The sequence below is a fragment of the Eretmochelys imbricata genome, chromosome 9 (assembly GCF_965152235.1).
Source record: "Eretmochelys imbricata isolate rEreImb1 chromosome 9, rEreImb1.hap1, whole genome shotgun sequence".
In the NCBI taxonomy this organism is placed as follows: Eukaryota; Metazoa; Chordata; order Testudines; family Cheloniidae; genus Eretmochelys; species Eretmochelys imbricata.
The window spans coordinates 9,693,296-9,708,043 of NC_135580.1; the positions used below are offsets into that span (position 1 = coordinate 9,693,296).

Genomic DNA, 14,748 nt, shown 5'->3' on the forward strand with positions numbered 1-14,748 from the left:
TACCTGGACTTTCAGAAAGCCTTTGGCAAGGTCCCACACCAGCTGCTCTTAAGGAAGGAAGGAGTCATGGGATAAGAGGAAAGGTTCTTTCATGGCTCAATTACTGGTTAAAATATAGGAAACAAAGGATGGGAATAAACAGTCTGTTTTCACAGTGGAGAGAGGAAAATAGCAGGGTTCCCCCAAAGATCTGTACTGGGACTAGTTCTGTTCAACATATTCATAAATGAGCTTGAAAAGGGGGGAAACAGAAGGGTAGCAAAGTTTGCGAATCATACAAAACTATTCAACAGAGTTACGTTGACTGTGAAGAGTAACAAAGGAATCTCACAAAACTGGTTGACTGGGCAACAAAATGGTAGATGAAATTGAATGTTGATAAATGCAAAGTAATGCACAGAGGAAAACATAATCCCAACTATACATAAAAAATGAGGGGGTCTAAATTAGCTGTTACCACTCCAGAAAGGGATCTTGGAATCATCATGGATAGTTCTCTGAAAACATCTGCTCAATGTGCAGCGGCAGTCAAAAAAGCTTACAGAATGTTAGGAATCATAAGGAAAGGGATAGATAATAAGACAGAAAATATCCATTGTATCAGTGGTTCCCAAACTTGGTTCCTGGCTTGTTCAGGGTAAGCCTCTGGCGGGTCGCGAGACGCTTTGTTTACCTGGAGCGTCCACAGGTACAGCTGCTCGCAGCGGCTGCAGTTCGCCGTTCCTGGCCAATGGGGGCTGCGGGAAGCGGTGGCCTGGTCCGCGCTGCTTCCTGCAGCTCCCATTGGCCGGGAATGGCGAACTGCGGCCACTGGGAACTGCAAGCGGCTGTACCTGCGGACGTTCAAGGTAAACAAAGCATCTCGTGGCCCACCAGGGGCTTACCCTGAACAAGCCGCAAACCAAGTTTGGGAACCACTGCACTTATAAATCCACACTGTGCCTACACCTTGAATACTGCATGCAATTCTGGTCACCCTATCTCAAAAAGATGTATTAGAAATGGAAATAAGTACGGAGAAGGGCAACAGAAATGATTAGGGGTATGAAACAACTCCCATATGAGGAGAAATTAAAAAGACTGGGACTGTTCACTTGGGAAAGAGATGACTGAGGGGAGATATGATAGAGTCCTATAAAATTTTGAATGGCGTGGAAAAAGTGTTTACCCCTTCACATAACACAAGAAGCGGGGCTCACTCAGTGAAATTAATAGGCAGCACATTTAAAACAAACATACGGAAGTACCTCTTCACCCAATGCACAGCCAACCTGTGGAACTCATTGCCAGGGGATGTTGTGAAGGCCAAAAGTATAACTAGGTTAAAAAAAGAATGAGAAGTTCATGGAGGGTAGGTCCATCAATGGCTATTAGCCAAAATGGTCAGGCACACAACCCCATGCTCTAGCGGTCCCTAAACTTCTGTCTGGTAGAAGTTGGGACTAGATGAGAAAGGGGTGGCTCACTTGATAAACTGCCCTGTTCTGTTCACTCCATCTGAAGCATCTGGCACCGGCCACTGTTGGAAGACAGGATGCTAAGTGGGATGGACCACTGGTCTGACCGAGTATGGCCATTCTTATGTTCTTATTTGGGCCTCATAAAAGAACTGAGAAAGATCAGTCTGGGTGTGGAACTACAGGGAGTAGGTAGCCTCCAATGGAAGGCTCCGTGGCAGGGTCTACAGGAGGTCAGTTATGCCTGGGGATCCAGGGTTCTATACCAGAACAGGGAAAAAGACTTTCAAGGTAGCCAAACAGGGGCTGGGAACAGGGCACAGAAGGCAGGCTGAAGAAAAGCCCTGAAGGGCAGAGGAACCATTTTTGTTTGCCTGGGACTCTTTAGATGGACTTTTGCTTCCCTAGAAGTTTATCCCTTGGCCAGAGGGCTAAGCCACATCTGCAGCACAAACCAGTTTCTGGAAAACGGAGAAGATCAACCTCAGGGAAGGAAACTGAGGCAAGCAGTGCCAGCTGGGGTTGTCATGGAGCAGCCATGCCCCATAATACTTGGTCTCACTTGATTTTGTTATAACTTAAACACATGCTGTGATGATGCATTAAGTAAACCATGCAGCAAACAAATGCAAAATAAACTAGCCTGCCATTAACATTATTTTTATGATTAAAAATATATACCGTACTTCACTCACCTATAACTTGGGCTTTGTAATACATATTTAACTTGTTTCAGAGTGGTAACCATGTTAGTCTATATCAGGAAAAAACAAGGAGGAGTCCTTGTGGCACCTTAGAGACTAACCAATTTATTTGGGCATAAACTTTCATGGGATAAAACCCACTTATGGTAAACTTCATAAAATGCTGCCCTCTGGTGTTCAGAAGCAAATTAAAAACATGTTGAAAGATCTGTTTTAGGATTTTCTAAGGCAATATAGTGTAGTACAAAGCACTGTGTTTTAAAGAGAATAAAATAAATGTATGCTCAAATTAACAGCCTTGACAGATAGATTGGTTAAATAATCCCAGCTAAATAGCCAGTGCTCTGGTCCTCCTTTTGGGGCCTGTCTGAGGGACCATAAAAATTCCCAAAGCTGATGCAGCTTCCCTGGATCACCCACAATGCAAATTATTACAGCAGAAACCTGAACAACTAGGTGTTTTAGTGTCATTATGTCTGGTTTAAAAATAATCAGAAGTTAGTTAATGGCAGGTATGCTCTTTGGGTCAGGGTCCATCTTCCTCTGTGTTTGGAGAGCACCTAATGTATTTTGAGCACTACTGCAATATAAATAAATACTAGGAAGGTAGAGATTTTGGATGTATTTCAGATGCTCATGGAAACTACAGGTGAATTACCCACAGCAAGTAACTGAGAAAAACAAATTTGCTCTTTATGGTGTGGGAAAAAATTACCTTAGAGGTGGCAGAGTATTTAATGCTGATCTGTCTGATGGCACTCAGAAGAGCCAAATGGTACAGAGATCCTTTACAGCCTGGCACCAAGGCCTAGTTTTCGCTGCAGAAAATCTAGTGTTTAATAGAGAAACGGGGTCAGGGCTGCAATTTGGATCAAGAATGGGTCTGAACTCTCTCCAAATCTGAAAGCATTCGAATCATAGACGATTAGGGTTGAAAGAGACCTCAGGAGGTCATCTAGTCCAATCCCCTGCTCAAAGCAGGACCAACCCCAACTAAATCATCCCAGCCAGGGCTTTGTCAAGCCAGGCGTTAAAAACCTCTAAGGATGGAGATTCCACCACCTCCCTAGTAACCCATTCCAGTGCTTCACCACCCTCCTAGTGAAATAGTGTTTCCTAATATCCAACCAAGACCTCCCCACTGCAACCTGAGACCATTGCTCCTTGTCCTGTCATCTGCCACCACTGAGAACAGCCTAACTCCATCCTCTTTGGAAGCCCCCTTCAGGTAGCTGAAAGCAGCTATCAAATCCCCCCTCACTTTTCTCTTCTGCAGACTAAACAAGCCCACTTCCCTCAGCCTCTCCTCATAAGTAATGTGCCCCAGCCCCCTAATCATTTTTGTTGCCCTCCGCTGGAATCTCTCCAATTTGTCCACATCCTTTCTGTAGTGGGGGGACCCAAAACTGGACGCAATACTCCAGATGTGACCTCACCAGTGCCGAACAGAGGGGGGAAATCACTTCCTTCGATCTGCTGGCAGTGCTCCTACTAATGCAGCCCAATATGCCATTAGTCTTCGTGGCAACAAGGGCACACTGCTGACTCATATCCAGCTTCTTGTCCCCTGTTATCCCCAGGTCCTTTTCTGCAGAAAAAGGTGACTGAGCAGGGGCAGGTTTCCAGGGCTCAGCACCCACAGCCAGATTTTCCAAATGGCTCAGCTCCCACCACCCACGTAGTTTGGTTCCTAATGGAGCACTGATCTCTTTGGGGAACCCAGCCCTTAGCATGGGTCAGCGGCTCTCTGGGCTCTCAGGTACTGGGGCTGGCTGGGTTTCCACCCATCAAGGCCAGCCCTGGAGTTCAGTCCCTCGTTCCGACTCCAGCTGCCAGCCTGGGGGTGCCTGGAGCTGGGGGGGCTGGGCCCCTGGGGAGCAATGCATGGCTCTGGGATGCATCAAACTGAGCCACCTCAGGCTCCATGGGACTTGGAAACCAGGGGGCCCCCTCTGCTCTCCCTGCCCAGGCCTGGCCCCCAGCTACTCGAAGGCCCCGCCCACTCCCCACGCTCAGCCACTGGCCAGCGGCCCTGTGCGCCCCGCCCCCGGCACTGACAGACACGGGCCCGCCCCCGCGCCCGCTCCGCGTGCCAACTGCTCTCGTCTGACCCCGCTCGGCTCCCGTCCCCGCGCAGACATGGCGGCCACGGTGCTGGTGACCGAGCGGGGCCGCCGGTGCCTGTGGGCGCTGCAGCACCAGTGAGTGCGGGGCGCGGGGGATGGCCCCTGGGTCTCGGCCCCGGCCCCGGCCCGGAGCCCCTCGGAGCAGCGTGGTGCCCGGGGGCTGCCCTTTGCCCTCGCTCTCCCCCAACCGTGGCTCGGGACCCACAAGGCAGGTGGGCGGCCCGCCCCCAGCCCGCCGGGCCAGAGCTGAACGGGCCAGAGCTGTCCGCGTCCCCTCGGGGGAGGCCTCCCCGCCGCTGGGTGCTTGCCGAGCGCTCCGGACAGGTGGCGGGCGCCGCGCGGCGGCTGCGGCCAGGGCCTGGCCCTACAGCGCCCCCCTGACCCCGGTATCGATGTGGGGTCGGGCCCCCCGGGCATGACCCCGGCAGCGGCGCAGACCCGGTCAGTGAGAAGGTCTGTGCGGCTGCGTTATGTGGTCGCGCCCAAGAAACCCATTAAAGAGCCAGGGCCCGGTGGTGCTCGGGGCTGCAGGGGCAAGTAGTCGCGGGTGTAAGTTCCACCTGGAGGAGACCTACCCAGGCCAGCTCTGATCAAACTCGTGGGCTGAAAATGGAAGCGTAGCTGCAGGGTCAGGAGGGACCAGCCACCCTGAGTACGTACCTAGGGTCTTGGATGGCATCAGACTCCATTGGCGGGCTGGCTAGCTCCTGCTGCTGCCTTCAGCAGGGCTACACTTCAAGTGAGCTGTAGCTCACGAAAGCTTATGCTCAGATAAATGTGTTAGTCTCTAAGGTGCCACAAGGACTCCTTTTCTTTTTGCGAATGCAGACTAACAGGGCTGCTACTCTGAAACTTCTATTTTTAGTGCCCTAGTTTGACCCAAGCTAGCCTGAAGATGTCTCCTAGAACTGGAATGTAGGCCTTCCAACTGTCGTGTACACAGGACACGGGAATAACAGGGTAATAAAACAGACTTTTGCATTAAAAAGTGTGTTTGACTGTGGAAAGGGAGGTGCATGAAGAAAATTGAAGGCAGTTCATGTGACCATGTTGTTCTAGCACATACGTTGGCGGTGGTGTAGTGAGTTCTTGTTAGCGTCTTTCCGTTCTCACTTTCTTCAGCTGATAAAATGGAACACTGATTAAATTGGGGGTTTCATATAGAGAAGTATTTTATTTTTTGAATGTATGTAATGTGCCCATTAGGCCCACAGACGATACATTTCAATAAAACATTAATATTTGCTCTCTTCGGTGAAGACAAATAATCCCCTCACCAAGGATATTTTTTCCAAACCCTGTGTTAAAAACTCAGTACAGTTCATCCTCTAGGTACAGTTTAACAGGTCACATAAAGGAAAACATAAAACATCAAGCTTAGTTTTAGAACCCACCCCCAGTGATTAGTTTTGTATCTCTTTTGGGTTATTACTAAGACGTATTTCATAGTGGTTCCTTAAGGGTATGTCTACACAGCAAATAAAAACCTGCGACTGGCTTGTGCCAGCCAACTAGGGCTTGGGCTACGGGACTGTTGCATTGCTTTACAGACTTCCAGGCTCAGGCTGGAGCCTGAGCTCTGGGTCTCTCCCATCTCACCAGGTCCTAGAGCCCAGGCCTGAGCCCAGACATCTACACAGCAATGAAATAGCCCACAACCTGAGTTCTGTGAGCCTGAGTCTGGGCATGGGCCAGCCACGGGTGTATAGTTGCTGTGTAGACATATTCTAAGCAATGGTTTCTATCCATCTCATCCAGACTCAACCATTGAACCAACAAGAGGGGATGCCATTTTAGATTTGGTTTTGGCGAGTAGTGAGGACCAGATAGAAGAAATGGTTGTAGGGGACAACCTTGGTTCGAGTGATCATGAGCTAATTCAGTTAAAACTAAATGGAAGAATAAAAATAGATCTGTGACTAGGGTTTTTGATTTCAAAAGGGCTAACTTTAAAAATCAAGGAAATTAGTTAAGTGGATTGGACTGAAGAACTTGTGGATCTAAAGGCGGAGGAGGCCTGGAATTACGTCAAGTCAAAGTTGCAGAAACTATCAGAAGCCTGCATACCAAGAAATGGGAAAAAATTCATAGGCAGGAGTTGTAGACCAAGCTGGATGAGCAAGCATCTCAGAGAGGTGATAAAGAAAAAGCAGAAAGCCTACAAGGAGTGGAAGATGGGAGGGATTAGCAAGGAAAGATACCTTATTGAGGTCAGAACATGTAGGGATAAAGTGGGAAAGGCCAAAAGCCAAGTAGAGTTGGACCTTGCAAAGGGAATTAAAACCAATAGTAAAAGGTTCTGTAGTCATATAAATAAGAAAACAAAGAAAGAAGAAGTGGGACTGCTAAACAGTGAGGATGGAGTGGAGGTTAAGGATAATCTAGGCATGGCCCAATATCTAAACAAATGCTTTGCTTCAGTCTTTAATGAGGATCTTAGGGATAATGGTAGGATGACAAATGGGAATGAGGATATGGTGGTAGATATTACCATGTCCAAGATAGAAGCCAAACTCGAACAGCTTAACGGGACTAAATTGAGGGGCCGAGATACTCTTAATCCAAGAATATTAAAGGAACTGGCACACGAAATTACAAGCGCCATTAGCAAGAATTTTTAATGAATCTGTAACTCAGGGGTTGTACCATATGACTGGAGAATTGCTAACATAGTTACTATTTTTAAGAAAGGGAAAAAAAAGTGATCCGGATAACTACAGGCCTGTTAGTTTGACAAAGCACTGTAGTATGCAAGGTCTTGGAAAAAATTTTGAAGGAGAAAGTAGTCAAGGATATTGAGATCAGTGGTAATTGGGACAAAAGGTAAATCACGCCAAACCAACCTGATCTGCTTTGAGAAGTTTCAGAGTAGCAGCCGTGTTAGTCTGTATCCGCAAAAAGAAAGGGCGTACTGTGGCACCTTAGAGACTAACAATTTTATTTGAGCATAAGCTTTCGTAAGCTACAGCTCACTTCATCGGATGCATGCAGTGGAAAATACAGTAGGGAGATTTTATATACACAGAGAACATGAAACAATGGGTTACAATCTACATACCACACAGACTATGCTGACAGATTGTGCCACACACTCAAAGAAACTGCGGAACCACCTGATCAACATCCTCTACAGCAAACAGGGAAAGATTAAGAATGAGCTCTCAAAACTGGATACTCTCATAAAAAAACAACTTTCGACACAAACTTCCTCGTGGCTGGACTTTACAAAAAGTAGACAAGCCATTTACAGCACACACTTTGCTTCTCTACAAAAGAAAAAGGACACTAAACTATCTAAACTACTACATGTCACAAGGGGCCACAACAGTGGTTCCCTTAACCCACCCAGCAATATTGTTAATCTATCCAGCTATACTCTTAGCCCAGCAGAAGAATCCGTCCTATCTCAGGGCCTTTCCTTCTGCCCCTCCACCCCCGATGATGATACAGTTCTGTGGTGACCTAGAATCCTGTTTTCGATGTCTCCGACTCAAGGAATATTTCCAACACATCTCTGAACAGCATACTAACCCACAGAGACCTTCCTCCCAACACTACAGAAAGAAGGATTCTGGGTGGACTCCTCCTGAATGTCGAAACAATAGACTGGACCTCTACATAGGGTGCTTCCGCCGACATGCACGGGGTGAAATTGTGGACAAGCAGCATCACTTGCCCCATAACCTCAGCCATGCAGAACACAGTGCCATCCACAGCCTCAGAAACAACTCTGACATCATAATCAAAAAGGCTGACAAAGGAGGTGCCCTCGTCGTCATGAATAGGTCGGAATATGAACAAGGGGCTGCTAGGCAGCTCTCCAACACCACATTCTACAAGCCATTACCCTCTGATCCCACTGAGGGTTACCAAAAGAAACTACACCATCTGCTCAAGAAACTCCCTAAAAAAGCACAATAGCAAATCCACACAGACACACCCCTAGAACCCTGAGCAGGGGTATTCTATCTGCTACCCAAGACCCATAAGTCTGGAAATCCTGGACACCACATCATCTCAAGCACTGGCACCCTGACAGCAGGATTGTCTGGCTATGAAGACTCCCTCCTCAGGCCCTACGCTACCAGCACTCCTAGCTATCTTCGAGACACCACTGACTTCCTGAGGAAACTACAATCCATCGGTGAGCTTCCTGAAAACACCATTCTAGCCACTGTGGATGTAGAAGCCCTTTACACCAACATTCCACACAAAGATGGACTACAAGCCATCAGGAACAGCATCCCCGATAATGTCACGGCAAACCTGGTAGGTGAACTTTATGACTTTGTCCTCACCCATAACTGTTTCACATTTGGGGACAATGTATACCTTCAAATCAGCGGCACCGCTATGGTTACCCGCATGGCCCCACAGTATGCCAACATTTTTATGGCTGACTTAGAACAACGCTTCCTCAGTTCTCATCGCCTAATGCCCCTACTCTACTTGAACTACATTGATGACATCTTCATCATCTGGACCCATGGAAAAGAAGCCCTTAAGGAATTCCACCGTGATTTCAACAATTTCCATCCCACCATCAACCTCAGCCTGGACCAGGTTGCTAATAAGCAATGGTCACATAAACACTGCCCTATACCGGAAACCTACTGACCGCTATACTTACCTACATGCCTCCAGCTTTCATCCAGACCACACCACATGATCCATTGTCTACAGCCAAGCTCTACGATACAAACGCATTTGCTCCAACCCCTCAGACAGAGACAAACACCTACGAGAGCTCTATCAAGCGTTCTTACAACTACAGTACCCATCTGCTGAAGTGAAGAAACGGATTGACAGAGCCAGAAGAGTACCCAGAAGTTACCTGCTACAGGACGGGCCCAACAAAGAAAATAACAGAAGACCACTAGCCGTGACCTTCAGCCCCCAACTAAAACCTCTCCAACGCATCATCAAGGATCTACAACCTATCCTGAAGGACAACCCATCACTCTCACAGATCTTGGGAGACAGGCCAGTCCTGTCTTACAGACAGCCCCCCAACCTGAAGCAAATACTCACCAGCAACCACACACCGCACAACAAAAACACTAACCCAGGAACCTGTCCTTGCAACAAAGCCCGTTGCCAACTGTGTCCACATATTTATTCAGGGGACACCATCATAGGGCCTAATCACATTAGCCACGCTATCAGAGGCTCGTTCACCTGCACATCTACCAATGTGATATATGCCATCATGTGCCAGCAATGTCCCTCTGCCATGTACATTGGCCAAACTGAACAGTCTCTATGTAAAAGAATAAATGGACACAAATCAGACGTCAAGAATTATAACATTCAAAAACCAGTCGGAGAACACTTCAATCTCTCTGGTCACTCGATTATAGACCTAAAAGTCACAATACTACAACAAAAAAACTTCAAAAACAGACTCCAACAAGAGACTGCTGATTTGGAATTAATTTGCAAACTGGACACCATTAAATTAGGCTTGAATAAAGACTGGGAGTGGATGTGTCATTAAACAAAGTAAAACTATTTCCCCATGTTTATTCCCCCCGCACTGTTCCTCACACATACTTGTCAACTGCTGGAAATGGCCCACCTTGATTATCACTACAAAAGGTGGGGTTTTTTCGTTTCCCCCCCGCCCTCCTGCTGGTAATAGCTCACCTTACCTGAGCACTCTCATTACAGTGTGTATGGTAACACCAATTGTTTCATGTTCTCTGTGTATATAAAATCTCCCTACTGTATTTTCCACTGCATGCATCCGATGAAGTGAGCTGTAGCTCACAAAAGCTTATGCTCAGATAAATTTGTTAGTCTCTAAGGTGCCACAAGTACTCCTTTTCTTTCTTTGAGAAGGTAACAGATTTTTTAGATAAAGGAAATGCAGTGGATCTAATTTACCTCCGTTTCAGTAAGGCATTTGATATGGTTCCACATGGGGAATTATTAGGTAAATTGGAAAAGATGGGAATCAACATGAAAATTGAAAGGTGGATAAGGAACTGCTTAAAAGGGAGACTACAACGGGTCACATTGAAAGGTGAACTGTCAGGCTGGAGGGAGGTTACCAGTGGAGTTCCTCAGGGATCGGTTTTGGGACCAATCTTATTTAATCTTTTTATGACTGACCTTGGCACAAAAGTGGGAATGTGCTAATAAAGTTTGCAGATGACACAAAGCTGGGATGTATTGCCAGTTCAGAGAAGGACTATCATACAGGAAGATCTGGATAACCTTGTAAACTGGAGTAATAATAATAGTAATAGGATGAAATTTAACAGTGAAAAGTGAAAGGTCATGCATTTAGGGATTAATAACAAGAATTTTTGTTATAAGCTGGGGACGCCTTTCTTGGAAGTAACAGAGGAGGAGAAGGACCTCAGAATATTGGTTGATCACAGCCGCCAATGTGATTTGGCCATGAAAAAAGCTAATGCGGTCTTGGGATGCGTCAGGCGAGGTATTTCCAGTAGAGATAAGGAGATGTTAGTACCGTTATACAAGGCACTGGTAAGACCTCATCTGGAATATTGCATGCAGTTCTGGTCTTCCATGTTTAAGAAGGATGAACTCTAACTGGAACAGGTACAGAGAAGGGCTACTAGGATGATCCGAGGAATGGAAAACCTGTCTTAGGAAAGGAGACTCAAAGAGCTTGGCTTGTTTAGCCTAACCAAAAGAAGGCTGAGGGGAGATATGATTCCTCTCTATAAATATATCAGAGGGATAAATACCAGGGAGGGAGAGGAATTATTTAAGCTCAGTACCAATGTGGACACGAGATCAAATGGATATAAACTGGCCATCAGGAACTTTAAACTTGAAATTAGATGAAGGTTTCTAACCATCAGAGGGGTTGAGTTCTGGAACAGCCTTCCAAGGGGAGCAGAGGGGGCAAAAGACATATCTGGCTTCAAGACAAAGCTTGATAAATTTATGGAGGACATATGATATGATGGGATAGCCTAATTTTGGCAATTAACTGATCTTTGACTATTAGCGGTAAATATGCCCATTGGCCTGTGATGGGATGTTAGATGGGGTGGAATCTGAGTTACTACAGAGAATTCTTTTCTGAATGTCTGGCTGGTGAGTCTTGCCCACATACTCAGGGTTTAGCTGATCGCCATATTTGGGGTTGGGAAGGAATTTTCCTTCAGGGCAGATTGGCAGAGGCCCTTGGGGTTTTTCGCCTTCCTCTGTAGCGTGGGGCACGGGTCGCTTGCTGGAGGATTCTCTGCACCTTGAAGTCTTTAAACCATGAGTTGAGGACTTCAATAGATTAGGGACGTAGATTAGGGGTTTGTTACAGGAGTGGGTGGGTGAGATTCTGTGGCCTGCGTTGTGCAGGAGGTCAGACTCGATGATCATAATGGTCCCGTCTGACCTTAAAGTCTGTGATTCTATGAGTCTGTGATTGGAGGCTGAATATCTTTTCTGCACTGTTTCTGATTACATGCAGAGGGGATTGCCAAAATTTTGTTCATTTCCCTTAGCTGGTGTGGTTTAGCAAATGCATGGATTATTAACCAAAGTTATGTCTTAAACTCACTGCCCAAGTTGAACCACCAGGATCTAGTAATCTGTTCCAAGTGTGTCTCTTTCACTTTGTTGCCAGTGATCCAATCTAAATTTTAATTTATGTGCTAATTAAAACACTTAAGTGTACTACTTAAAATGTCTCTCTGCCCATATAACATTCTCTACCTAAATATCTCTAATTTGCCTTGCTAACTACTTCTGAATTTGATCCAAAGTTCTCATAACTCTATCCTGCTTGTATTTCTTTCTTCACTCTTGGCAACATCTCTCTTGAGTCTACCACCACTTTCCACCTAACTGTTTTTCTGTGGACTTCATACATTCTTGAACATGGTGCTGTGTACCTTGAAACACCTCCTGTTTATTAACCACATTTTGACCATACTGTCCTTTAAAAGCTTTTAAAAAAATCTATTCCTCAGAGTATTCCAGTCTTAATGCCTCTTAGCACTCTGTTTCTGTTTTGATTGGATTGTGATCTATTGTGCATGTAACTTCATTTGAGGAGGGACTTGTTTTATGTTTGGCATACAACTTCATATATGCTGACAGTACTATATAAATACTAAGTGATCAAAAAATTCAAAACTGTATTAGTAGTAACCTTGCTGCACCCAAGAATAGAAATAGCGCAGTTATACCCTACTTTAATGTTTTTTCTTTATTATAATTCTATTTGTTTGCTATTTTGTGCAGAAAATTGATTTGGGGACAAAGATGCCTGAAATTTGCTTCAACAACAGGTATTACGCTATTTTCTTTATCCATATATGCTGTAAATATGTTAATAACATTAGTAGCATTGAAATTAACTCAAGAACATCAGTTATAGGCAAAATTAGAAAGTCAGAGTTTATTTTATAAGTGCTCAATTGAGTAAATTTCCCAAGAAATACTCCATATATTAGATCTAATGAGAAGCACCTGGAAATGTCATGAAGATTTTAAGGAATTTCATTTGCCTTTAGTCATATTTATGTTTGTAATTTTCTTTCCTCAGAGACTCTTTTAGATACAAAGGTACAAAATCCATGTAATAGCCAGTCATTTTTTAAAAAAAATAACAATGAAGTATTTAAATAATATACTAAAGATTGTAATAGAAGTTTGTAATATAATTTAAACTGTGACAGTATTTTCATATCATGTAACATGGAAAGGTATAGATTGGTCATATATGTGTAAAACCTGACTTTGCTACATTAAATAGAAAGAAGAAACATAGAGAAGGTCCTCATTGCAAACCGAGGAGAAATTGCATGCAGGGTGATGCGGACGGCCAGAAAGATGGGTGTGAAGTCTGTAGCAGTTTACAGTGATGCAGACAAGAATTCCATGCATGTCGCAATGGTGAAGTATACTAGTTAAAAATGTAAGGCCCAATCCTGCAAACGCTTATGCACACAATTAATTTTATTCATATGAGTAGTTCCATTGACTTAAATGAGGCTGCTTAGATGAATAAAGTTACTTGCATGCATAAGTTTGCAGGATCAGGCCTTTAATTATTAAATGAAAATGAAATTGTATGGGGAAGAGTTTTCTTAAATGGTATCAATACCAAAAGAGGTGTCAGTGGACTAGTGCAGTAGATTTTCACTTCTGAAGACCTAGATTCAAATTCTGCGTGAATCACAAAGAAAAATATGTTGAGTTTTATTCCAGGCCTCTGAATACATCACAAAAACAGCAGAGAATTTCGCTTTCTAAAATCAAGAAAGGTCCAGGTTAGTGGCCAGTTGTCTCAACTTGTATAAAAAATGACAAAATTAAGTTCATCCAGTTGAGTTCCTTTCTGAAGAGCAAACAGTTTTAAGTTGTTTGTTAGCATTTTTATAAATGATAAAATGGGCCCCCGAATTAAGGTTTAAATTTGTTTTTCAGTTGTAATGATATGTATATAGATAGATAGATAGATAGTAATGTATATTTCTTTTACAATAGGCAGATGAAGCATATTTCATTGGTCCAGCTGCCTCTCAGCAGAGCTACTTAGCTATGGAAAAAATAATACGAGTGGCCAAAATATCAACAGCACAGGTAAATATAACTATGCTGCCCTCCTAAATTATGCACTTTGATTAGGCCTGCCTTATACTGTGGCTTCCCTATGAAAAACTGTATTTCTTCTTTTAAGAACAGTTAAAGGGTTCCTCTGAGTACATGGGAAAATTCAATTTCTAATTTAATCTTTGGGTTTGAGTTAAAAAGTAAAGATAAAATTGCTGAGGAAAGTGCCCTAAATGTTTATTCACATAAGGTGTCCTTAGCCTCTGTTTGCCAGAAGCTGGGAATGGGTGACAGGAGGTGGATCACCTGATGATTACCTGTTCTGTTCATTCCCTCTGAAGCACCTGGCCTTGGCCACTGTCGGCAGACAGGATACTGGGCTAGTTGGACCTTTTTTCTGACCCAGTATGGCCGTTCTTATGTAAGGTGCAGGTTGTTTTGTTCTAAACAACACATGCTGTAGTATTATTCTCTTTGTGTCTGTTCTCAGTTTATTGTATCTTTCACCTCACAATGTAGGTTTAAGATGCTTTCTTTTTATAGTTAAAATAATGACATTTTAAATTAAAGGTTGTCTGCTTTGATCAAAACTTATATGCATGAGATATTATTTTATTTATATAAGGTAACACCTTCAAAAATACTGATGTTTTACTTTCAAAAGTGACATCAATAAGACTTGGGCTCCTAAATCCTGAAGTCGTTTTTGAAAATGAGACTTAGGCTCCTTGGTCAATCAGGCACTTTTGAAAATGTTATCCAAGCAGCATAAAGTGTTGTAGGCCCTTTACATAGGACTTGAAGCTCAAAACATACCTAGTTTGCTTTACTCAATGGGGCTACTTACATAAGTAATATTACTCTCCTATGGAAATAGTTGCAGGATTGGGCCCAAGTAATAAAACCACTCCCTGTTCCAGATTG

General features: G+C 44.2%; 1 protein-coding gene across 3 annotated transcripts in view; it reads left to right on the forward strand.

Moving 5' to 3' along the window:
- Positions 1-4,263: 4,263 nt before the first annotated feature.
- The window catches only part of MCCC1 (methylcrotonyl-CoA carboxylase subunit 1), a 35,486-nt gene continuing 25,001 nt past the window's right edge, over positions 4,264-14,748 (forward strand). Inside the window, exons 1-5 of one of the 3 annotated variants that reach the window (XM_077826382.1) lie at positions 4,294-4,362; positions 5,153-5,247; positions 12,511-12,557; positions 13,025-13,164; positions 13,759-13,854. In XM_077826382.1, coding sequence (XP_077682508.1) covers positions 13,084-13,164; positions 13,759-13,854 — 177 coding nt within the window. In that variant the 5' untranslated portion in view covers positions 4,294-4,362; positions 5,153-5,247; positions 12,511-12,557; positions 13,025-13,083. Of the gene's footprint in view, positions 4,363-5,152; positions 5,248-12,510; positions 12,558-13,024; positions 13,165-13,197; positions 13,542-13,758; positions 13,855-14,748 lie in introns of those variants that run through there. The other 2 variants (XM_077826381.1, XM_077826383.1) reach the window with 2 other exon arrangements.